This window comes from Elephas maximus, chromosome 22, assembly GCF_024166365.1.
Source record: "Elephas maximus indicus isolate mEleMax1 chromosome 22, mEleMax1 primary haplotype, whole genome shotgun sequence".
NCBI classification, from domain to species: domain Eukaryota; kingdom Metazoa; phylum Chordata; class Mammalia; order Proboscidea; family Elephantidae; genus Elephas; species Elephas maximus.
This window is the reverse complement of record NC_064840.1, coordinates 58,256,080-58,281,639: the sequence shown is the minus strand read 5'-3', so window position 1 is coordinate 58,281,639 and position 25,560 is coordinate 58,256,080. Positions and strand designations below refer to the sequence as shown.

Below are 25,560 nucleotides of genomic sequence, written 5' to 3'. Positions count from 1 at the left end.
TTTTAAAAAGACTTAACTAATGGAGGGTATTTATTACAGCTCCTGATGGGGTACTAAATAAATTGTTCACTGGAAGTCGCGCGCGCGCACATACACACACACCCACACCCACACACACCACACACACACTTTTTGGGCTCCTCGGACAGCACCCCTCTGCAGCAGCACCCCGAGGTCACGCCGGTGGCAGCCGTGGCCAACCGGCCGTTTATGACTGGGTGACTGGGCTCCAGGGCACCCTGCAGACGGTCGTCGACCACCAATCAGGGTTCGGAAGCTACTGGGTTGCACCAATCAGAAATCACCGGAGCCTCAACAAGGGCCAATTGGGGGCTCGAGCTGGAGAACAGGGGTGAGCCTCGGTCAGCAATCAATCAGAGAGGCGGGGAAGATCAGCGACGCCCAATCAGCGACCTTCAGGCCCCCGTCGCGGGCGGTGCGGGCACTCTGGCCGGCCAATCAGCGGGCGGCCGGAGGCTGGCACTCCGGGGGAGTGGGCAGCCGGGCGGGGTGGAGCCTGTCCGCGCGTCTGAGCGGTCGGCGCTGAGGAGCGAGGCCGGGTGAGGGGCAGGCTACCCCGGGCTGGGCTGGGGGCGGCGTGTGCTCGCAGCCGGCGGGAGGCGGGAGCTGAGGGGGCGCGCGGGGTCCGGGGCGGGGGCCTGGGCGAGGGCGCGCGGGGAGGGTTAGGGTCACGGGATGCTGGCGGACCGACCCTCTGAGCTGCAGGATGCGGCGGGGCGAGGTGAGGGACCGAGTAAAGGGCTCGGAGAGATGGCCCGCTCCAACCCCATGGCTGGGGGAGGAGGGGACCCTGTTGCCATGGCAACACGTGTGCAAAGTGGCCAGGCCCGGCGCTCCGACCCTTTTCTGTCCCCGAACGTGCGCGCACTTTGAAGGCGCCCCCTGCCACCCCTTCCCCGAATGGCCTCCATCATCCCTGGCTCGCTGGCAGCTAGGCTGGGACCAGCGCAGAAATGACCCACTTGGACAGCCGCCTCTCCGCCACATCCTGGCTACCCTCAGCTTGCCCTTCGTCCTGCCGTCTCCTCCAAGGGGTTAAGCTCGGTCTGCTGCACTTGGTAAGACAGGCCTTTGCGGTTTGACCAGTTCGCAGCCAGTTCGAAGAATGGGCACAGCTGGGGTCCAGCGCGGCCGCCCCCTCGCAGGGACTGGCGCCCTACAGACCCCTCGCCGCTGGCGGGATGGGTTTTTTAAAGGCATCCAGCACGACGCCTTGTACATAAGTCCTCAGAGAATGGGGTCTGACTGAATGAATAGAGCCCACAATGACGATTTCTGTGTATTTACGTAAAGAGCAATTTCTGTTTCCAGTAGAAATACGAAACGAACCACTTTCGTAATTTTATATTTTCTAGTAATTTGAAAAAAACTAAAACAGGTTAATATATTTTATTTAACCCAACTTATCCAAAACATTATTACAACATGTAATCAATATTAAAGTATTAGATATTTTAAATCCTTTTTTTTTGTACAAAGCCTTCAATATCTGGTTACATTTACAGCACGCCTCACTTGGACCACCTGTGTTTCAACTGCCCAGTGGCCCCAAGTGGCTAGTGGCTGCTGTTTTGGTCTGCACAACCATGAACATTTCTTGTACATGTGTGAGTTGTGGCCAAATACCCAAAATCAAACTCATCAACATCCTTTGAAGCCCTCCTGTATGCAGGAAGGCGCTGTGCAGTGAGACCACAAAAATGAGGCATAGTCCTTTCCCCAAGGAGCTTCCAGTCCAGTAGAGGAGAAAATAAATATCTAAACAATTTAGTAGTATTTTAAGTGGATATGATTCAGACACGTATATGATTGACAAACTAGATGACTCAAGAATTCAAGGGAGGGATACTTCAGGTTCATGCAGTAGAGGAAGACTTGAGCCTAGTCTTGAAAGATGGGTAAGACCAGACTGCTGGAAAAGATGGGGAGGGTGATTTGGTTGAATGGAACTTAACATAGCTTCTTTTGTTTTTAGGGTTGAAATCTTGCAGAGTCCCAAGGCTTTCAGACTGAAAAACGCTTTCCTCTCTCATTGATAACCTCCACCATGATTCATAGCCTTTTCTTGATCAACTCTTCTGGGGATATTTTCTTGGAGAAACACTGGAAAAGTGTGGTCAGCCGTTCTGTTTGTGATTATTTTTTTGAGGCACAGGAGAGAGCTACTGAGGCAGAAAACGTACCTCCAGTTATCCCCACCCCTCACCACTATCTTTTAAATGTTTACCGCCACAAGATCTTCTTTGTGGCTGTGATCCAGACGGAGGTCCCACCTCTGTTTGTCATTGAGTTCCTTCATCGAGTTGTGGACACATTTCAGGTGCGTGAAGGTGGGGAAGTTCATATACGTAAACTACAAAGTCCCTTTATAGTTCTACTTCCATTGTATTCAGCATCAGTTAGGAAACTTAAAAAAAAAAAAAAACTGACATTGCCTACTTCCTCTCTCATCTGATAGAATTCTTGTTCCTATTTATCGAATTGGCTGAATCTAAAATGACAAGTTGAGTACTTTTGAACCTGTTGCATGAGAAAGCCACACTGTATGGTATGATTGTGTATGGTCTGTTTTGGAGATAGGAGGTGTCTCAAGTTTGCTCACAAATCAGAGTTTCAAAAAAACAAATGTTTTTTTAATAGTGGAATTGATGCTAACTATTTGTTAACTATGTTGCTTTGAGTTGCATTGAAAATGATAAATGTGGAAACCTTTATAACGGAAAAGGTAGACAAAATTAAGTAATGCTTGTTTTAACTCTCCACGCTTTGTCTTTGGTTTTGAGTGCTTATCCATAGCACGTGAGCTAGCGATGAGCTCTCGTTGCAAAATTAAGCCTGGGAAATCTGTACCCTTTAAGAATTTAAGTGATACATTTTACAAGGTATAATTTTCATTTTGAATTTTCCTCTCAGGAATAGATTTGAAGATTTTCTTTGTCGGGGGGGTGGGGGCACAGGGGAGGTAAGTTATACCAGAATGTCAGTGCCATTTATCACACAGAATTCTAGATTTCTTAGACTCAGGATGGAATCCCTGGTGGCACAGTGGTTAAGAGCTATGGCTGCTAATCAAAAGGTCGACAGTTCGAATCCAACAGGTGCTCCTTGGAAACCCTGTAGGGTCACTATGAGTTGGAATTTACTCGATGGCAATGGGTTTGGTTTTTTTGTTTGTTTGTTTAGACTCAGGATTTAGACAGAATCCTCTCCGTAATAGAAGTGCTCAAGTTCTAAGTGGTGTGGTTATTTGCATAACTCAGATGATAAAGGAGAAGCAAGGGCCCTTTGGTTTAACTTCGGTGTCGTGTAAGGTCTGAAATTAGTCACATGAATTCAGAAATTGTGGAACTGGAAAAGAAGTGAATGAGAACCCAAACATTACAATAAAAATTAAAAAGCACATCAAAGAGTCCTTTCATTTGCACTGATGTCTACGTCACATGTTTAGAGCAGCTTTCATCTGAAGAGAACCAAAATGTATTTTGTGAGTTTTTCCCACAGATACTCTCTTAATAGTGCAGTCATGTGCTGCATAACATCCATTCAGGCAGTGCCTGACCGCATGTATGTCAGTGGCCCCATAAGGTTATAATAGAGTTCAGACATCCCGATCCAAGAATAGCAGATTTAGGCATGTCGCACTTGACAATCACAACGAGCTATTAAAGGACCGGCTCCACTGAAAGCTATAAGGCTAATGAAAATGCAAGAGGGACTTATCAGATATGGAGAAATTGCTAATGATGTAGATTGACGACCAAACACAAAAGTGAATCCCTCTCATCACGTTGACCATGCCTGCTGCTAAGGCGTGAAGCTCGTTCAAGATGCTTTAAGAAAAAGTAGAACCAGACTACAATAAAGAGTTTAGTGCTAGCTCTGGGTGGTTCAGGTACTTCAAACAAGGTTTTTTGCAGCATGATGTAAAAATGAGTGGGGAGTCTGTGGCAAGTGATGCAAAAGCAGCAGAAGAATTTGTCAAAATTTTAGACAAATTAATTGTAGAGGGATGTTATTTGCCCCAGCAAATTTTTAATATGGATGGAACCTCCTTATTCTGGAAATAAGTGCCTGAAAGAACCTTCATCCATAATAACGGTGTTTGCACAGCGTTATAATCACATAAGGCCCTATGTCACAGAACAGATCGTGGACGTTAAGCGACACATGACTGTATTATTATCCTGGGATTCCCATACTCATGGGGCATCCTAGCCCCTTCTCACATTTAAAGTCTAAGAAGTGAAATCAAAGTGCTAGGGAGGAACTAGAAATAGAGAAAACAGTAGTTATGATGTTAAACTACCCTAACTGTGCCTTCTTATGATTTCCATAGATGGTACTTTACCCCATTCTAAGATTAACAGTCCCTTTGGTGACATGTAGCAGCTGTTTCATATTGCCACAGCAATATTATGTAACTTATTATGAGACAGGAAGTATGAGAAAAGATGTTTAATCTAGTTGAAACCACAGAGGAATTTGGGAAAGCAGTAAAGTTGCTGGTTTGGAAATCTGGGACTTCAGATTTTGTCTTCTTTGAAGCATTTGTTAAAAGTAAATGATTTTAATGTCTTATTTGATGCATGTCCTCTCTGGCTAGCATCGCTTTTCTAGTACTGGAATATGACAGAAGAGTTCCAGCTATAGAATTGCAAGCACTTTTGCCATAGCACTTTATCATACTTGGCTTTTCAACCACTCAGTTCACATTAGGCCTGGTTTATAAAATCTAGTGTGATGTTTTGTTTATTTTTTTAAAGTAAAATCACTCATGGGGAGGAAATGTGTGGCATTTTCCCCCTTAAATCGTTATTATTTTTAAGAAGAAATTCTTTTTATTATAGAAACATATTCCTGACTCCTAAGTGCTCTTGGGTATTGGAATCTTTCTGGTCATTGTCGTCATTTGATGTAATTTAGAGCACATCTGGAGTCTTTGTTCAATTGCAGATATTATAATTTAAGGAGAATATTGAAAAAAACTAAAGCATGTTAAAGAAACGGCAAGATAGTAAAACATGAACAGTGGAAGGATCTTGGGGGTTTAGCCCTGAGAAGAAAAAAATGAGGTGAAAACTTGTAGTTGTCTTCAAATAACTGAGAGACTGTTGCGTAAACTTCTTCAAGAAGGCAAATTGTAGCTTAGCAATAGAAAGAACTTTCTAATAATCAGAGCTTCCCATGCATAAAATGGGCTTTCTCAAACCACGTCATTGAATGAATTCAGGGAGGGTTTCATGACTGTCTCTCGGAGATTCTGTAAGAGACACACTGACATTGCTAGAGAGTGCACTGAGTGACTGTAAATGTTTCTTCTAAATTGTTATCATCCTTGTGCATTACGTGGCATGTAGTGCTTTCCACAGGGCCAGATTAAGGCATGTGAGGGCCCTAAACACTGATAACCTGTGCTGCTCTTTCTGCTTACTCATGCATTCGAACAGGGTCTGTGAGTTATTATATGTAACATGTATGTGTGGGTGCGTGTGTCTTAGCTCTCCATGCTGTAACTTCTTTTTAAATGTGACTCTAATATTAGCGATTGAATGCAGAAGTAGCATTTACCATTTTAGCAGAGTGAGGTGGGCTGGATTAAAAAATTTTTAGTGGATGCAGGGTACTAAGATTTTTACTACATGCCACATTTTCTGCAAAAAGAATACCCCACATATTCTACAACACAGAAAATGAGTCAGTGAACTTCAATAATCAACATAAAGTTCTGTTGATCTCCCACAACAAAAAATGGACTTTCACCAGTTTTTCTTTCAACAGTCCTTCAGTTTTGATGCTTGTTTCATAATAAATGTTATCATTCTAAATGAACAAATGAAAAGATGTTACAAAAGGAAATTTAATATCAGAAAACAAATATCACAAATTTTATTTTTAGATCTTTCATCTCTAAGGTGTAATTAAAAACATTTCTATTATTTGCGCTTACAAATTTTTCATGATTTCATCACAGTTAAGCTGCTGAACATTATCTATTTGCATACGTAATAAGGAAATGAATCAAGTATTTCTCGATCATTGTTCTGCACTCGCGTTTCTTTGTGTCCTGTCTGGTTGTTATCTGTGGGTCTTTGCTTTGGACAAGTGGCGCCCCTGTTGGTTGGTACTCCGCCTTGCCTTGCTTATTGGGTAACCCATCCCTGGCTTTATAGCTCACGAAGCACTTTCACACACATTACCATTAATCAATTGTATTTAGTTATTACAATATCCATGTAAGTCCAGTGATATTATTCTGGTTATACCATTAAGGAATCAAGACCCAATTAGTTAACATGACTTAATCTAGTAAGTGACAATTAAAATTTTAATCATGCTTTCTGATTTGGAATCATCATTTTTCTACAACCCCGGTAATTCAATATCTAAATTTGGGCTTTGTTCTAAAAGGGCAAAGCATTCTTACAATCCTAGATCTCAGAGTAGGGATGATCCAGAGAGGTTTTCTGGTGTGCTAGCTCTACCTCTTGATTTCATTTTATTTTATTTTTTCATTTCTTATTCACTGCATGAATGCTAAGGAATAGCACAAAATTAAGTATTAAAAAGATTTTTATGGATAATTCTGTCACATTATTACCATTTGGGGTATTTCAAATTCTTGTTCATAAACACGTATAATAGTCTAGATCCAGTTTTCTATTCTGCATAATATTTTGTCAGTTTGAAGAAACTAGCCCAAAGAAGATAAATGACTTCCTGTAGTTTATAAAACAATAACATTAGTACTGTAAACCAGGCTTTCTAGTTCTTAGTCCAGTGTTATATCTACCAAACGAGGCTGCCTCAGAGAACTGTGGTTATGCTTCATTCTCTTATAGAAAAGCACCCCAGAACCTCTGCGTGAAAACTCATAGGCAGGGCCAGATCCTTATTCTCTGGGAGCGTTCCTTCACTTCTCACGGTCTCTGAGTGATACGTGTATATGTTATCTCTTCATCAGGACTATTTTGGAGTCTGTTCAGAGCCAGTGATCAAAGACAATGTTGTTGTCGTTTATGAGGTATTGGAAGAGATGCTAGACAATGGTTTTCCATTGGCCACCGAGTCAAACATCCTCAAAGAACTGATAAAGCCTCCCACCATCCTTCGGACAGTTGTCAACACCATAACAGGTATGAGAAGGGGGAAAACCAGTGGAAAGCTGCTACCACTGTTGTTGCCATCCTAGGTGTGGCTTAGTCTGGTGTGTGGCTTAGTCTGGTATTGTGTGTTGTTTTGAGCACATATCTTGGGGAATGTCAAATGTCTGGGTGCCATAATTTTGCTTTTTGAGTATGACATGAAATATTTTCTTATGTAGAAAATACCCTCACTTCAATGACGGAATGAAGTGTTCTTTAAAAATAAATTGATGTTGTTTTTTCTGTTAGGAAGAAATACATGATTACTGTAGATGGATGAATGATGCATAGATAGGATTAAAGAAAAACTCTTGTATACTACTTTAAAGTTACCTTTTATCAGTATTTTGTGAATATTATCCCATAATGATAAATGTTCTTCATCATTTTTAACAACTGTAGTTTTCTACCGTGTGGAATAGACCCTAAGTAATTTACTCAGTGCCTGCTTGTGATGTCTCTGATCTTTTGTTCTTTTTAAATAACAAGGAATCAGCACTGTCTTCCTTATATCTCTGTGACCACATCTGGGTGATTTCCTTTCAGTACCTTTCTAGAAATGGAAGTGCTGGGCCAAAGGGTATGCCAAATTGCCTTCCAGAAAAATTACACCAATTTATACTGTCAGTAACAATTTCTCTACTCTAGCCAATCTTACTGATTTTTTTAAACTTTGGCAAGTCCATAAAAAAAAAAAAAAACCATTGCTGCCAAGTCAATTCTGACTCATAGTGACCGTACAGAACGGATTAAAACTGCCCCATAGGGTTTCCAAGGAGCGGCTGGTGGATTCGAACTGCCAACCTTTTGGTTAGCAGCCAAAGGCTTAACCACTGCGCTATTCCCACCCCTCCGCCCCATCTGTGGTTCTGCTCTCTGCCGTTTCAGTTACCTGCGGTCAACCACAATCTAAAAATATTAAATAGAAAATCCCAGAAATAAACAATTGACAAGTTTTAAGTTGTGTGCCATTATGAGAAGCATGGTGAAATCTTGCACCTTCCCAGTTGATCCCTCCTGGGACATGGATCATCCCTTAGACCAGCATATCCACAGCTGTGAATGCCTGTTAGCCACTTAGTAGCTGTCTCAGCTATCAGATCAACTATCTTGGTATCACAGTGCTTGTGTTCAGGTAGACCTTATTTTACTAATAATTGTTCTGTTTTATTTTTACCTATTGTTATTAATCTCTTACTGTGCTTACTGACCATTTTTCCTCTCTTGTGAATTATTTTTTCTTGTCCTTTGTCCATTTTTCTGTTGAGATATTTTTCTTCTTTCATACTGATTTAAAAGAATTCCTTTCATTTAAGAATATTAAACTATCATGTATGTTGAAACTGTGTTGTATTGGAAATACACATGGTAGTTTGTAGGAGTACTTTATAGATTTTGAATCTTTTGAATCAAAATATATATATATATTTTTTAATAATTTTTATTGTGCTTTAAGTGAAAGTTTACAAATCAAGTCAGTCTCTCACACAAAAACCCATATACTCCTTGCTACACACTCCCAGTTACTCTCCCCCTAATGAGACAGCCTGCTCTCTCCCTCCACTTTCTCTTTTCATGTCCTTTTCTCCAGCTTCTAACCCCCTCCACCCTCTCATCTCACCTCCAGGCAGGAGAGGCCAACATACTCTCAAGTGTCCACCTGATCCAAGAAGCTCACTCCTCACCAGCATCCCTCTCCAACCCATTATCCAGTCCAATCCATGTCTGAAGAGTTGGCTTCGGGAGTGGTTCCTGTCCTGGGCCAACAGAAGGTCTGGGGGCTGTGAGCAGCGGGGTCCTTCCAGTCTCAGTCAGACCATTAAGTCTGGTCTTATGAGAATTTGGGGTCTGCATCCCACTGCTCTCCTGCTCCCTCAGGGGTTCTCTGTTGTGTTCCCTGTCAGGGCAGTCATTGATTGTAGCTGGGCACCATCTAGTTCTTCTGGTCTCAGGATGATGTAGTCGCTGGTTCATGTGGCCCTTTTTGTCTCTTGGGCTCGTAATCACCTTGTGTCCTTGGTGTTCTTCATTCTCCTTTGATCCAGGTGGGTTGAGACCAGTTGATGCATCTTAGATGGCTGCTTGCTAGCATTTAAGACCCCAGACGCCACTCTTCAAAGTGGGATGCAGTATGTTTTCTTAATAGATTTTATTACGCCAGTTGACTTAGATGTCCCCTGAAACCATGGTCCCCAGACCCCTGCCCCGGCTAGCTGGCCTTCGAAGCATTCAGTTTATTCAGGAAACTTCTTTGCTTTTGGTTTAGTCCAATTGTGCTGACCACCCCTGTACTGTGTGCTGTCTTTCCCTTTACCTAAAGTAGTTCTTATCTGCTATCTAATTAGCTACCCTCCCTCCCTCCCTCCCGCCTCGAGTAACCACAAAAGACTGTTTTCTTCTCAGTTTAAACTGTTTCTCAAGTTCTTATAATAGTGGTCTTATATAATATTTGTCCTTTTGCAACTGACTAATTTCACTCAGCATAATGCCTTCCAGGTTCCTCCATATTATGAAATGTTTCACAGATTCCTCACTGTTCTTTATCGATGCGTAGTATTCCATTGTGTGAATATACCATAATTTATTTATCCATTTGTCCTTGGTTGCTTCCATGTTTTCGCTGTTGTTAACAGTGCGGCAATAAACATGGGTGTGCATATATCTGTTCATGTAAAGGCTCTTATTTCTCTAGGATATATTCCAAGGAGTGGGATTGCTGGAGCATACGGTAGTTCTATTTCTAGCTTTTTAAGGAAGTGCCAAATCGATTTCCAAAGTGGTTGTACCATTTGACATTCCCACCAGCAGTGTAGAAGTGTTCCAGTCTCTCACAGCCTCTCCAACATTTATTATTTTGTGTTTTTGGATTAATGCCAGCCTTGTGGGATGTTGGAGTGAGATGAAATCTCATTGTAGTTTTGATCTGCATTTCTCTGATGGCTAATGATCGTTTCCTCATATATCTGTTAGCTACCTGAATGTCTTCTTTAGTGAAGTGTCTATTCATGTCTTTTGCCCATTTTTTAATTGGGTTATTTGTCATTTTGCAGTTACGTTTTTGCAGTATTGTGTAGGTTTTAGAGATCAGGCACTGATCAGAAATGTCATAGCTAAAAACTTTCCCAGTCTGTAGGTAATCTTTTAACTCTTTCGGTGAAGTCTTCGGATGAGCATAAGTGTTTGATTTTTAGGAGCTCCCAGTTATCTAGTTTTTCTTCTATGTTCTTTATAATGTTTTCTATACTGTTTATGCCATGTATTAGGGCTCCTAACGTTATCCCTATTTTTTCTTCCATGTCAAAATATGTATTTTAAACATATATTTTGTTGCAGATATTTTTTCACAGTCTGTCACTCATTTGACATTGTTCATGGTATTGTCTGTTTAGCCATATTTTAATTTTTTTTTATAATGTCAATTTAATCATTCTCTTCCATTAAGGGTTTTACATCTTGGATCTTGTTTTATACATCAACAAGAGTTTTCATGGAAGTTGACAAACTTATTGTAAAATACATTAAAAATTATAAATATTCAAGAATACCAGTAACCTGTTGCCATCAAGTCGATTCTGACTCATAGCAACCCTATAGGACAGAGTAGAACTGCCCCATAGGGTTTCTAAGGCTGTAAATCTTTACAGAGGCAGACTGCCACATACTTCTCCCGCAGAGCAGCTGGTGGGTTCGAACTGGCAACTTTTCGGTTAGCAGCCACTCACTTAATCACTGTGCCACCAAGGCTCGTTAAATATTCAGGAATAGTCAGGACAGTTTTGAAAAATAATTACAAAAGTGTAGGAAGAACTTGCCCTATAAAATATCAAGACATTAAGTTCATATGGTAGACTAGACAAAACTTCATAGATGAAATATGTTATCAGAACCAAGACAGTTTTGAAAATGAATAAAATTAAAAAAAGAAAAAGAGCAAGAGAGAACATGTGCCTTACCAGATAAAAGATATATTTTGACATTTTAGTAAATTTAAAAGTATAGTATTGGCCCAGGAATAGACAAATAGATCACCGAAATAAAGTCCAGAAACAGACCTTTGCTTTTATAGGAATTTGGTGTATGGTAAATGTGGTCGCATAACAAATCAGGGGCCAGTTGCTAAATGGATTGGGAGAGTTGGCTTCAATGTGAAAAAAAAATTAAGTTAGGCCCCTCACTTCATATCACACACAAAATAAATTCCAGTTGGATTAAGGAATTAAACACAGATTTTACAATTATTTGGAGAAAATATATTTTGATCTTCAAGGAAAAAAAGCCTTTTTTTTTTTTAAAGTATGTTTTCATCTAGTTCTTTTATGGTTTTGTTTTGGATTTGAATATTTAATTCATCTGGAAATTGGTATACAGTATAAGGTAAGGCTGTATGTTTATTTCTCCAAAATTACCAATCAGATTTCCTGGTGCCATTTATTGACCAATTTATTCTTTTCGTTTGTTTTAAATGATATTCTTATCTTGTACTAAGTCATCGTAATTCTTCGTCTGTTTGTTTACCTGCACTGTGAACATGCTGCTTTAATTACTGTAGCCTGATGATATATTTTAATACATTGCACCTCTATTTAAAGAAAATTAATTTGGTGGCTTTTTAAATATTCTTTGCTCAACTTTAAGCCTTAAAAGCTTTGTTAGTGCCTGAGTCATTTATGAATATTTTGAAGTCATTTGAACCTGTATCTCACTTCAATCCAATAAAAGGTATCTGGGGACGACTGTATGCTGAATATGTGTGTGTATTTAATATTTCTTTCTTTAGAGTAAAAATATCCAGGAAATGGAAAGTGGGAATCAAATTTAATTATAATATTTCAGAGTTTCAGTGTAGACCTTTAAATTTTTTTTTTAAATATTTGTATGCCTGTGGGAGAAAACAAGTCAAGAAATTTCTGATCAACTCTGGTGGATAGGGAAAGATTTAATTTGTATTCTTTTCCTAAGTTTCAATATGGTATGAGAAAGGTCACATTGATGGATACATTTTAATATCTAGCACAGATTACTTTAGAATCCACCTTGAACTAGAATACTGTTTTTATCTGTGAAAATTTTATATCATTGTGTAGATTACCATCCCTACTAAAAGCCAATACATTATTGAAACTGCAAGCTATTGTGACATTTGAGAGACTAGGTTCAGGTTACTTTCAAAACCAAAATATGGTATCTGTTTCTCAGGTAACTTTTCTTTAAGCCTTTATCCTGCTTGTGGAGACAGACTGGATGGCGACAAGGGGTTTTATATTATGTATATACATAGACTAGGTTACCCTGTATGGAAGCTGAGAAAACTCTCATCTTCTGTTTGAGAATTTCTTCAGTTCAGTGCATGAGGCCTAGAAACTTTTAGGGAAGTGTTCTATGGTTATTAGAATCAAATTGAAATTAAAGTACAGTAATATTAATTGTCTCAGGAAGCACCAATGTGGGTGACCAACTTCCCACTGGGCAGCTGTCAGTGGTGCCTTGGCGACGGACAGGGGTGAAATATACCAACAATGAAGCCTATTTTGATGTGATTGAAGAAATTGATGCCATCATTGATAAATCAGGTATGTGGTTTTGATCTTTTCTCAGAGCTGTGAAAATAGAAGGAGGCTCCTTTCATGTAATGTTTGCTAGTCTCAGAATTATCTCCCATTCAAGATCATTCATTTTAAGTTAGTGCCTAGTGAGTGTCAGGTACTGTGCTAGGCACTGGGAGTAGATTTTAATATTATGATACAGACCAGTGTTTGTCTTATACTTTTACATGTTTTGTTGATCTTATTCTCTTGACTGAAGAAGAGACGTAACAAACAACAAAAGTCACTCATTGATTAGATTTCCATTTTGAAAGTATTTTACCCCTGATTCTGATGGCAGAACTAAAGTTGTAATTACTAAAAATCAGGGAGCCTTCTTTTCAATCTATCCTAAATTAGGTGAATATGACTATAAATTCTGTAGTACATTGGGGAACTTATTCATTCAACATGTTTGTTGAAAGCCTGTTATGTTGTAGCATAGTGCTGGATATTGGCCATTTGATGGCGAATAAGACACAATCCATGGCCACAGGAAGCTTACTTAGTCTAATGAGGGAGAGAGACAGGTAAAAAGGTGGAGCCATGAGAGTGGTGCCGCATCCATCCTGAGCAAAGATACAGAGAGGTGGCAGTGGTTATGCTTCCTCAGTAGAATGAATAGAAGTTACGAAGAGCTACATGGATTTTGGGGTAAAGTATGGGCAAACACTCCAAGATGAATAAAATATTGTTGGGAAATAAAGTAGTTTGGTGTGACTGGATTGAGAGACATAAAAAGAGAAATGTAAGCAATGAGACTTGCAAACTAAGTAGGCATAGCAGCTTTTCATATTAGCCCAAAGCTGGGAATGACCCACATGTTCATCAACAATATCCCGTTGCTGTTGAGTCAACTCCGACTCACAGCGACCCTAAAGGACAGAGTAGAACTGCCCCATAGGGTTTCCAGGGAGCACCTGGTAGATTCGAACTGCTGCCATTTTGGTTAGCAGCCATATCTCTTAACCACTATGCCACAAGGGTTTCCTCATAAACAGCTGAAAGGATAAATAAATGTTGATACGTTCATACAATGGCATACTATACAGTAATAAAAAAAAAGAATTAACTACTAATAAACCCAGCAACATGGATGAATCTCACAATGTTGAACAAAAAAACTAAGATGCAAAATATTACATACAGCGATTACATTGATATGATGTTTGAAAACAGGCATGGCCTAATCTAAAGTAATAGGAGTCAGAATTGTGGTTACCTTTTGGAGAGGTGGATTAACTGGGATGAGGCAAAGGGAGCATGCTGGGATGCTGAATAGATTCCACAACTTGATATGGGTGGTATTTACATAGGTGTGTAATATTTAAAAATTCATGGAGCTGTACACTTAAGGTTTTTACATTTTACTCTAAGCTTTACCTCAATGAAAAAGTAAAACAAAACACAAACAAATACAACCCTAGATGGCCAGATCATGAAAGGCCTTGTATGTCATTTTACAGAGGGCAGTTGGGAGTGATGGAAGGATTTTAACTTCAGGAGTATCTTGCTTAGACTTGTACTTAGGGCTATCATTCTGGCTGCAGTGTGAAAAGTGGCTTGAAGAAGGGTGAGACTAAAGGCAGGGAAAGCGGTTAGGAGGCTGTTGCTGAAATCCAGGCACAAAGTATAGATGTCTGTCTGGTAGCGAGGCTGGAGAGGAGTAGATAGGTTTGAGAGATACGCCAAAAAAAAAAAAAAAGGAATTGGTAATTGGATATGGGGACTAGGGTAGTAGAAATGGTTGTTTCTTCTGTGTTTCTGGTTTATAGACAACAGGATAGTGTCATCATACCACCCACAACGGTCAAGTCAATTCCAACTTACAGCAACCCTGTGGGACAGAGTAGAGCTGCCCATAGGGTTTCCAAGGCTGTAAATCTTTATGGAAGCTGCCTGCCACACCTTTCTCCCTTGGAGCAGCTGGTGGGCTCGAACTGCTGACCTTTTGGTTAGCAGCTGAGCGCTTTAACCACTGTACCACCAGGGCTCCTGGTGTCATCATGGTGATACAGAAAACAGGAGGAGAAGGCCCAGGAAGTAAGATAAGGAATTCATTTTTATTGGCATGTAGAGTTTGCAGTAACATCTGAGTGAAGACAGATGGCCATTAGGCAGGAATGAGGCTGAACTGGAAATAAAATTAGGAAAGAAATGGCCATAATTGAAAATTGAAGCCTTGCGAAGCAGGCAGAGTAACCCAGGAAAAGTGTGTAGACTGAAAAGAGAAGTCAGAACTGTGAAAAGGCATAGGCATTTAAGAGAAGTGCAAAGAAAGGAGAAACCTGCGGAAGACACCAAAGAAGAGGAGCTAGAAAAATAAGAGGAAAACTAGGCAAGGTCAGGAGAAGTAGTGAACAATGAAAAATGCTACAGAAAAATCCTATGGGATAAAGATCAAAAGTCTCTGTTCAGTTTAGTAGCAAAGCTCATTAGTGACATAAGGAAGAGCAGTTACTGAGAAGAGATTTTCTGAACCATTGGTTAAGATAGTGATGTTCTGTTTGAGTCTGGTGGTAGATCGAAAACTGCTTTAGGTTAGTAACTAGCTCATTAATCTTTTTATCCCCATTACTTCTTCATAGCGTCTCATGCTTAATATGCGATTGATAAATGCTTCCAAGGATAGACAGGTGGCACTGGATGAATGGATAGACAGATGGAAGGAAGGAAGTTGGGAAGGAAGGAAGGAGACAGGGGAAAAAGGGAGAAAATAAGTTAGTTGGGAAGAGCAATGTTTAGTAATCTCTTTACCGTCTGTTTTGTCTTATTCCTGTCTCAGGTTCCACAATTACTGCTGAGATCCAGGGGGTGATTGATGCATGTGTCAAGCTGACTGGAATGCCAGACCTTACACTTTCCTTCATGGTAAAGTCCTAGGCCAGAGATTTCATTTTGGGGATGGGAAATTAAATGTTTCTGGAAAGACAGAGTGGTGAGGATGGAATGAAACAAGAAGAAATAGTCAAGAACAGTCACAAAGCTTGTATCAGGCTCGAATTTTCTATAAATAACTGAAGAATTTGTGTCTGTGTGTGAGAGAGAATTTTCTATAAATAATAGGAGGATGTGCGTGCGTGTGTGTGTGTTTTAATAAAAACAGCACCCAGATTACTTTCCTGAAAGAAGTATGAGTGTTTAATTCCTACTTCTTGGTTTTCCTTGCTGGTAACTGTAGAACCCCAGGTTGTTGGATGATGTCAGCTTCCATCCCTGTGTTCGTTTCAAGCGCTGGGAATCTGAGCGTATCCTCTCTTTCATCCCTCCTGATGGAAACTTTCGCCTGCTCTCTTACCATGTCAGTGCACAGAAGTAAGCAGCCCTTATAATTAAGAATGGAATCTGTGTGTTATATGTGTGTGTAGAAGTAATATCCTCCAGTGGGTAGGAGCTCAGGCTTTGGAGTTAAGACTACCTGGATTCATATTCCAGCTCCCATACTTAAAATTGGTATCCTCAGGTGAGTTGCTTAACCTCTCTGTGCTTGTGTTCTTCTTATGTATAAATTGGAAATAATCAGAGTACCTAGTCACGAAGATTAAATAAAAGAATCCAAATGGTGCTTACCACAAAGTAAGTGCACATAAGTTTGCTACTTTTTTTGTTATTATATGTCTAAACAAGAACTTTTTTCCCTCAAATAAGAATCTCAGCACACCTGTGTTTAATCCCTCCTGACTGAAATGAAGCATTAAACTATACTATGAAAACCCATAAGATGCAGTAATTTTTGGTCTCGAATATTCTCTTTAATTTGGAGATCTAAGGGCTTTTGGAAGCAGTATTGTATAGTAGAAGGTCTGCAGTCTTATGAGAGCCAGGAAGCTTCAGAGGTATCTTCCTGTGTGATTTGGAATAAATAATTTAGAGAAGTACCCAAGTGCTTGAGACCAAAGGCTCTGGAATCAGACTGCCTGGACTTAAACCCCAGCTTCAGTATATAATGTATGAACTTGGGCAAGTTACTTAACCTCAGTATTCATCTATAAATGGGATGATAGTAGTACCTATTTCATAATTATTATGAGGATTAAGGAAACTCTCATGGCATGGTGGTTAAGAGCCACAGCTGCTAACCAAAAGGTCAGCAGTTCAGATCTCCCAAGCACTCCTTGGAAACCCTATGGGGAAGTTCTACTCTGTCCTTTAGGTTTGCTGTGAATCAGAATCGACTTGCCAGCAGTGGGTTTGGGGTTTTTTGGTTTTATGAGGATTAAATGAGATAATAGATGTAAAGCATTTAGCATAGTGACTGGCATACAGGAAGTGCTCAGTAACTATTAGGAATTGTTATGACTTTAGTATTGTTCCCTGACTCCTCTGTGTCCTCATCTGTCAAATCATGACAACCTATCCTATGTGACAGCATTTTTGTGAGGATCAGGTGAGGTCAGGTAGAAGCACTGTCAACAGATTAAAAAGCCTATGATGTATAATTTTCCCAAGTACAAGTAATTATTTGTCACATGTATAAATTAATTCTAACGTAGAAATACAGCGACTCCTCGTTTTTGTTCACAGTGACTTTCTCATAGTAGGTTCAGTATACTCTTTGATTTTGTGGATTTTATTCAGAGTCACTAAAAGAATTGGTTTACTCACTAGACAGCATCTTAGGTTTGCGAAACGAAAAAAATTAAAGATTACTGGGTTTTTTCATTTTTTTTTTTAACTTATTGTTTAAGATAAAGAGTAAGGAAGTAGATAAGGGAGAAAAGGCCACCACGAGGGGAAAAAGCACGATGTAAAAGGGGTAAATACTGCCATTTTTCCAGTACATTAATGAAATGGGCTCTTTGTTTCTCTCTTTTCCAGTCTGGTTGCGATTCCAGTGTATGTCAAACATAACATCAGTTTCCGGGACAGTAGTTCACTTGGACGCTTTGAAATAACAGTGGGACCCAAACAGACTATGGGGAAGGCCATAGAGGGAGTGACTGTCACCAGCCAGATGCCCAAGGGGGTCCTGAATATGAGCCTCACTCCGTCTCAGGGGACGCACATATTCGACCCAGTTACAAAGGTAGGGGAATAAGCAGGATGTTTGATGGCTGATGTTAAATGAAGCAGCCCTGTAGGCACTCTGCACATAGACTTTATGCCTTATCTGCAAGGGGAGCTCAATCAGAGGGCCGCATTGACTCCTTTGAGATGACATGGTAACAGATAGTTTTCTCTATTGAAAAATGCCCTAGAGACAGCAGGTAATATTGTGAACAGATGTCCTTAAGGCTAGCGCCCAGTCACCTCAAATGAAGGATTCCAATTATTGTACTGGAAAGACCACTTCTTTTTTTTTTTTTTTTTTCCTTTGTAGATGCTGTCTTGGGATGTAGGAAAAATAAATCCCCAAAAGCTACCCAGCCTGAAGGGGACCATGAGTCTTCAGGCTGGAGCTTCCAAGCCAGATGAGAACCCCACAATTAACCTGCAGTTTAAGATCCAGCAGCTGGCTATTTCTGGTGAGTGGCCCACAGCTGAGGTGATTTTGAAGAGAGAATGATGGTGATGGCTTTCTCCCACGGGGCACAGACATCAGAAAGCCTTCTAGTTACTCCCTATTTGCAAAGGTTTGGTTTTATTGTTAGTTGTTAAGTCTGCTCCGATTCATGGTGACCTTATGTATAACAGAACAAATGTTGCCTGGTCCTATGCCATCTTCATGATTGTTGGTATGCTTGAGTTCATTATTGTACTGGTGCTGTCAATCCATCTCATTGAGGGTTTCTCTTTGTTTCATTACCCAATGTGCAATCTTTAGTAAAATCTTCTCAGCACTTTTCTGGGGAAAGTTTACAATCCTTACTTTGAAGTTGCCTTAAATGACCTGAATTAAAGTGACGAGGACACAAATGAGAAAGAAGCAATATTGGTAGACAAAAGTGTTCACAGACCATTGTTGGCTCATCCTAGGGTTATTAATTTGAGGTTCTCAAGGTTTTCAGTATGGGGATGCTTCTGTATTCTGAGCTGGTAACTTAAAATAATTTTCCTCCAATTTCAGAAAACTCTCATGTTTGCCTTCATTATTGTTTTGGGGCTGTTGGAATTATCTGGGTCAATCTGCTATAGCCTAGACCTACCTTAGGACAGTAGTAATAATTATTATCACTTATTGAGCATTTACTGTGTGCCAGGTACTGTTTTAAGCTCTTTTCACATATTTGCTTATTCAATACTCACAACAGTCCTATGAAGTAGATAGGAGATAACTTTAGCTTTCCATGATGCTCCTATTGGTCTTTACCAATGTATCTTATCTAATTTAAGTGATTAGAAGACATTTAAATTACAAGCTCTTTCATCTTCAGACACTTAATATAACTGTAACCAAACTATCAAACTCATTGCCATCAAGTTGATTCTGACTTATAGTGGCACTGTAGGACAGAACATAACTGCCCTATAGAGTTTGCAACAGAAGCAGACTGCCACATTTTTCTCCTGTGGAGCAGCTGGTGGATTTGAACTGCTGACCTTTTGGTTAGCAGCCAAGCACTTAACCACTGTGCCATCAGGGCTCCTTTAATAAATTATAAAGCGCTATATAATATAAAATATTTTCTTTTAGTACAGTGAGAATACTTAGGAAGCGTTCATTTATTCATTACTTTTCTCATTATTCATGCAATTATAACTTATCATTTCGTTATTCATTTAGTAATTTGTTATTTCATTAGTTTTCTAGGGCTGCCGTAACAAAAATATCACTAACTGGGTCGCTTATAAAACAGAAATTTAATATCTCACAGTTCTGGAGGTTAGGAGTCCAGATCAACATGCCGGCTGGGCCATGTTCCCTCTGGAGTCTCTAGGAGAAGATCCTTTCTTAGCTCTCCCAGTTTCTGGTAGTCCCAGGCATTTCTTGGCTCATAGATGGTCTTCATACAGCCATTCTTCCTCTGTGCATTTCTGTCTCTTCTCTTTTATAAGGACATCACTCAGATTGGATTAGAACCTGCCCTACTCCAACTCCAGTGTGACTCCATGTTAACTGATAACATCTTCAGAGACCGTATTTTCTCACAAGGTCATGTTCACAGGCACTGAGGGTTTGGACTTCAGATATCTTTTTTAAGGGATACAGTTCAATCCAGTCCTCACAACTGGACCAATAAGCAACATGATGATAAACAGAAAATATTGAAGTGGTCAAGGATTTCATTTTACTTGGATCCACAATCAATGCCTGTGGAAGCAGCAGTTAAGAAATCAAATGATGTATTTGTATTGGGCAAATCTGCTGCAAAAGACCTCTTTAAAGAGTTAAAAAGCAAAGACCTCTTTAAAGAGTTAAAAAGCAAAGAGGGCTAAGGTGTACCTGACCCAAGCAAAGAATATTGAGTATGCCATGGACGAACAAATCTGTCTTGGAAGAAGTACAGTGAGAATGCTCCTTAGAAGCTAGGATGGCAAGATTTCATCTCACTTACTTTGGAGACATGTCATTGGGGGAGTCAGTCCCTGCAGAAGGACATCATGCTTGGTAGAGGAGAGGGTCACTGAAAAAGAGGAAGACCCTCAAAGAGAGAGATTGACATACAGGCTGCAACAGTGGGCTCAAACATAACAACGATTGTGAGGATGGCGTGGGCCTGGGCAGTGTTTCGTCCTGTTGTACAGAGGGTCACTGTGTAACCCACTCAGTGGCACCTGACAACAACAACAGTTCAATCCATGTAGTTATTAACTTAAAAAAACTTAGTCATTATTATTACTTCATTTATTCAGGCCAATAACTTGAGAAAAACATAGAGTGGTCTTATTTTTCCCTCAACTGCACTTTATTCCGCATATAACTTTCTGCCCTTTGCTCATCAGGAACAGGCTTTCTAATAGGATAGCTTTTTGCTGGAGTAATTGTTTCCTCTCAGTGTCTGTACGAAGAGTGAAGAATATGCTAGTTTCATATAAACGCTATAAATGAAGGTATTTTTCTGGTTCATTTTAACAGCAGTCTGTATCCCACTGATCGCTTAGAATTGAAATGAATTGAAACAATTAATTCTACCTGTTTCTTTTGAACAATATTCATGTCTCACCCTTCCTTCCTTCATTTCAGGACTCAAAGTGAATCGTCTGGATATGTATGGAGAAAAGTACAAACCCTTCAAGGGCATAAAATACATGACCAAAGCTGGAAAATTCCAAGTTCGAACCTGAAGGGAGAGTTTTATGGAGGGAACAGTCACGAACACTTTGTCATTTCTTACTTGTCTAAAAGTGAAAAAACCAGCCTATCTCCTAGTCAGTCCTCTCCTGGGCCCACCTGCTCTCTATTTTCCTTAGCCTTCAGTGCCATGGAATTAATCAAGGGGATAAAGGGTCACCAGGGAGAACTGGACAGAACTGAAACACAGTCAACACCAACTCAGTTCTCAAAGAAGAGATGTATGACAGAGGGTAGAGATACTTGACACCATATTTAACTATTTTTGACGTGGTTACCATAGAGAAAGACTAGCATTTGTTGTCTGCTTGGCTTTAATTATCTAAAGCCAATTAAAGACTTATTTGTTGTTTTTTAAAGGTGGACAGAAAGATTACTTGGAAGAAAGATGAATGTTAGTCAAAGGAGGGCCCATTAAGGATGTGATTTATGAGGGAGACAAAGGAGGAAACAATTAAAGAAGAATTGTGAGGACACAGACTAAAGCGAAAGATTGCCAAGAGTGATGGTGCTCCACATTTAGGAGCGTTGGAAGGAATAGAGTTGAGTGGGTTTCTTTCTGATCCTTCTACTGTCATCTATAAAAAAAATTTGTACTTCTAGAAGTGGACTGGATACTTGTTAAATTTGAATCCACTATTGACACAGAAAACCCCAGTTGAGTCAGATTTACCCTTGAAGACCATATCTGACTGGCTTTCGAATACTAAATGTTGCTTGCCTTTAGCACATAGTCTGTCATCATCAGTGAGAAGGTGCCTGGCCTCCTTCCTTGTGGTGGTTGCCTGGAATGCCTCTTTCCCAACCCCAAATAGTTTTACTCACTTTACTTCCAGAATTCACCAGACTTTTTCCTGTTCCCTGATCCTTCTGCAGAGTTTTCTTGGAAAAAAAAAGGGTTTCAGAAAAACCAATTCCATAACCCCTAGTGCAGCCAGATTTTGTATGTCGTAGTAGAGTGTAGATGGCCAGCTTATTCCCCAGTGACGTGGACCCCAACTATAATTGAACAATTCCTTATTTATGTTTGTGAGTGCTACACTAGTACTGGATCCTAAGTCTTCCTGTCTAACACTTTTCCATTGGTAGCCCTGGGTAGAAAGAACAAGTACCATGGCTGATCCTTGAAGCTGCTCAGAAAGTTATGTCCTTATAATTATTTGCTTTGTACTCTATATCCTTAACAATAGATATCTGCCAGACTATTTTTGTTTTAAGACCCCCGCCCAAAAAAATTCCAAATCTTTGAATAAAATTGATGCAGTAGGGAGATGCGCCATGTTGATCATGTGTAACCAAGAAACATGGCAACTAAAGGGATACTTCAGGCTTTCCCAACACATCAGTTCTAGTTCAGTGTGTCTATTACCCATTTAAGTATTTATGTAAAAGACAGGTTTTTTTTTTTTTTATTTTAATCTTAGCACAAGAAATGTGCTCTGCTTTGTACTCGGGGACAAAAATGAAGACATATACTCTCCAAACCTCAGAATTTTTCTCTAAAGCCCTGTTTCCAAACACTTGTGCAAAGTGACTTCTAGTCTTATCTTCCTACTTCTGAACTTGTTTTTGCTGCAGAGTAATGTTACTATGTGGTTTTCCCATGGGATAAACTGTGCTGTGTGCAACCAGATGTTTCACGTTCCCTCACTCCAAAATTGGTTCTGGCTGATTGTGGCCTATGTACGCACACCTACCATAGTAGGGGGAACATCTCTGCCTGTGGATTCCAGAATACTTGGAATCACTTCTCAGGGCTCTGAGGATTTTAAGGTTTCCAAAGCCACAGGAAACAACCAGTCTTGGTCCGTGAATAGTTTTAAGTTTGTAAATCCAGCTGTTTTATTTCCCACAGGGCAGCTCACCCTAAGTACCTGAGTAGAAATGAAATGTCTGGAGTTTGGGAACTGCAGGCCTAAACAAATGAAGTAACTATCACATCGCCTGCATAGCAGAGCTCTGGAGCACAAGGAGGCATCATTGCTGCCACTCAGCCACTCAGTGGTGTGTCCATTAGCATAAGTAGTGCAGCGTTGTCTCAGTAGAGCTTTTCAGCTTCGTGTGTGTAACATGTGCAGAACTAGCTTCTGTGTTTAAATCTTAATAAAGTTGAGTTTTACCAGTCCTCTATGTCCTAAGTGCTTTCCTATTATTAAAAAAAAAAATTATTAGGGGCCAATAATAATACTATGGCATGCATGCCTCAATAGGAGCAGTTCATTTATTAGCTCAGGAGGATTTTACTACATTTGTACTCTTCAACCAGGAGTCCTCAAGTTGTGCATATTTTGATTGATTCTCTGGTCATCCCTGGAAGATGGGGGTGGTGGTATTAATTCCATTTTAGGGCTGCGAAAAGTAAGGTCCAGATCAAATGATTTTTCTATGGGCTGTAAAGACAAAGACATTAAAGCTGCTGAGGTCTGTCCTAGTGCTTTTCCCATTCTTTTGTCCTGCTTCTCAGGTTGATTAATTCAGATGTGAAATGGCTTCAAGGTACTAGACATTTATCAAAGTAGAGACTTGGAAGATACGTTATTGGGAACCTGGGTAGTGTGACACTGGTTATTATTATATCTGTACTAATTTTCTTCAGTAAACTACTCATGGCCGTGAAGAGACTTTAGTTTACGAACCACAAGTGTTTAGTTCTTATTAATACTCCATCTTAGCTTTCTATTTTTTCCCTAGTTGCTGTCGAGTCAGTTGTGTGTCACGAGTAGGACTGCTCCGTAGAGCTTTCAGTGGGTGATTTTTCATAAGTAGATTGCCAGGACTTTTTTCCAAGTGTCTTGAGCCACTAACCTTTTGGTTAGCAGCTAAGTGTGGTAACTGCCTGTACCACCCAGGAACTCCTATCTATCTTACCACCCACCTATTTGTTAATTATCTGTTTTCTCTTGGTCTGGATACCATTGTGACCTGACCAGGAAAATTTGCTACAATACTTGTACCTTCCTCTATGGCCAGTAGGTGGTGACTCAGTGCCAGCAACAAGGCTAATTTTTATTTTGTAATTATTAAGTTTTTTAAAAGGAAATTTAGTCTGAAACACTTACAAACTTCCTTCAAGATCGTAAGTACTAGGAATTATGTCATTCTTTCACTTTTGAAATTAAACGTGGAGCCAAAGTTCATGACACTTTTTGGTAAACACTTAGGACTGGAGTTCTAGGAAGACAGTAGTTTCAATCATGTGAGTCTTTCTAGGTCTTTACCCATTTAAACGAATTGTGCTGTTAGCTGAAAATCTTTCTTGTTCTTTGGATCTGTTAGCATCTATTCTATTAACCAACTGGAGAGAATGAGGAAGTAATATTTAATTTCCCCTTATACCCATTCCTTTCCCCTGACAAGTTCTGGATATTGTTTCCTGAATTTCCTAGCCCACACTGGGTAAAGACCTGTTGCTCTGTGAGCATATTTCAAATGAATTCCAGGGCTTGGACTCTGCCCTGTAACTCAGTGACCTCTGAGCGATTGTCTTTATCCAGGCTGTGGTTTCCAGGACACCACTCAGAGGAATGCTGGGGTCTTTTAACTTTGCATTTCCATCCCAGGAGGCCTTGCTGCGTCAGTTCATTTCATTAACTCCACTGTCTGAAGCAAAGCTTGTCATGCAAGGGGGAGGGGATGAGGCAGACGGAATTCCTGCCAGGGATATGGTAGCCAGGATTCTTGCTTATTGCTGCTCTCAAGCAGTGTTTTCCTAAGACGGCTGAGATGGACATCTGTCTGAAATAAAATCTGGCACTCGGGATCGTATAAACTAGTAGTCTGAAATCAGAAAAATTTGTATAGGGTTGCTATGAGTCGCTGGGTAAGGTTCTGTAATGTGCATATATTTAATTGATCTAGGGACTTCACAACTTTAGCATTTCAGGAAATAGGAGTTTCTGAATCAAGTTCTTGGGCTTTACAGCATCTCTTTCTTTTGTGAGTTTAAACTATTTTTCTTTCAGGAATCTCTAAACCCAGCAATGCTGACAGTACCTCAAGAGATAGGGACAAGTATGGCCACCTTTTCTCCTCTCTAAGAAACCATGTCAGCATATACCCAACCACAAGCATGCATCATCAAATTTATTCTTGGATCTGGGGTGTCAGTGATATCAAAAGTGTTTGGGCAACAGCTAGGAGGTTGGGTTGCATCTGAGGGTAGTAGGAAAATAATCTGAGAGAAGCAGAAAGCATTATTTAAGTAACATACTTGTGTGGACTGGTGTGGGAGTTAATTATTTCTAATAAACAGAAAAGCAAAATAGAATGGGAAAAAATGGCTCAAGTCCTTCTAGTCTAAACCAGCAACTGGGATATTGCTATGTTAGCAAAGTCCTTTTTGAGTTCTTCTTCCCAACCCTCTCACTTCTCCTTTATACTGCTGCGATTGCTGCCCAAGGAGTCTTCCTACCTACGCTAGTCTCTCTCCAATCTGTTTTACAGGTCACTGTTTGGTTAATTTTCCAATGTCATTCTCAGCTTAAGGCTTCCCTAGACAAAAATCTCAGTGGCTCCATGTTGTCTATGGAATTAAGTCCAAGTTCAATTTGGCATTCTAAATTCCAACCTATATTCCTTTTAATGAATTTAAGACAAATCATACTACTCATTCCTCCCCACACTTCTGTTATCTTTTTGGTCT

General features: G+C 40.1%; 1 protein-coding gene across 3 annotated transcripts; it reads left to right on the top strand.

Annotated features, from left to right (window-relative positions):
- The first annotated feature begins 486 nt into the window (after positions 1 to 486).
- On the top strand, positions 487 to 24,150 carry AP3M2 (adaptor related protein complex 3 subunit mu 2). 3 transcript variants are annotated; one of them, XR_007514949.1, is made up of 10 exons: positions 740 to 1,079; positions 1,997 to 2,341; positions 6,983 to 7,154; positions 12,596 to 12,733; positions 15,531 to 15,616; positions 15,927 to 16,060; positions 17,564 to 17,771; positions 18,066 to 18,210; positions 20,811 to 21,460; positions 22,774 to 24,150. XR_007514949.1 is itself a non-coding variant. In XM_049866488.1 (9 exons), the coding sequence occupies exons 2-9, from the start codon at positions 2,069 to 2,071 to the stop codon at positions 20,909 to 20,911; spliced, it is 1,257 nt and encodes a 418-aa protein (XP_049722445.1). In that variant the 5' UTR covers positions 487 to 560; positions 1,997 to 2,068; the 3' UTR covers positions 20,912 to 24,150. The 3 variants fall into 3 exon arrangements, 2 of the variants coding, with proteins under 2 accessions (XP_049722445.1, XP_049722444.1); XM_049866488.1 differs by lacking the exon at positions 740 to 1,079 and adding an exon at positions 487 to 560 and having other exon boundaries at positions 20,811 to 24,150; XM_049866487.1 differs by having other exon boundaries at positions 20,811 to 24,150.
- The last annotated feature ends 1,410 nt before the right edge of the window (positions 24,151 to 25,560 follow it).

Coding starts and splice junctions, on each gene's coding strand:
- AP3M2 (XM_049866488.1), top strand. CDS start 2,069: ATGATTCATAGCCTTTTCTTGATCAACTCTTCTGGGGATATTTTCTTG. Junction 16,061..17,563: donor TACCATGTCAGTGCACAGAA/GTAAGCAGCCCT, acceptor TCTCTTTTCCAG/TCTGGTTGCGATTCCAGTGT. Junction 18,211..20,810: donor CCAGCAGCTGGCTATTTCTG/GTGAGTGGCCCA, acceptor CCTTCATTTCAG/GACTCAAAGTGAATCGTCTG.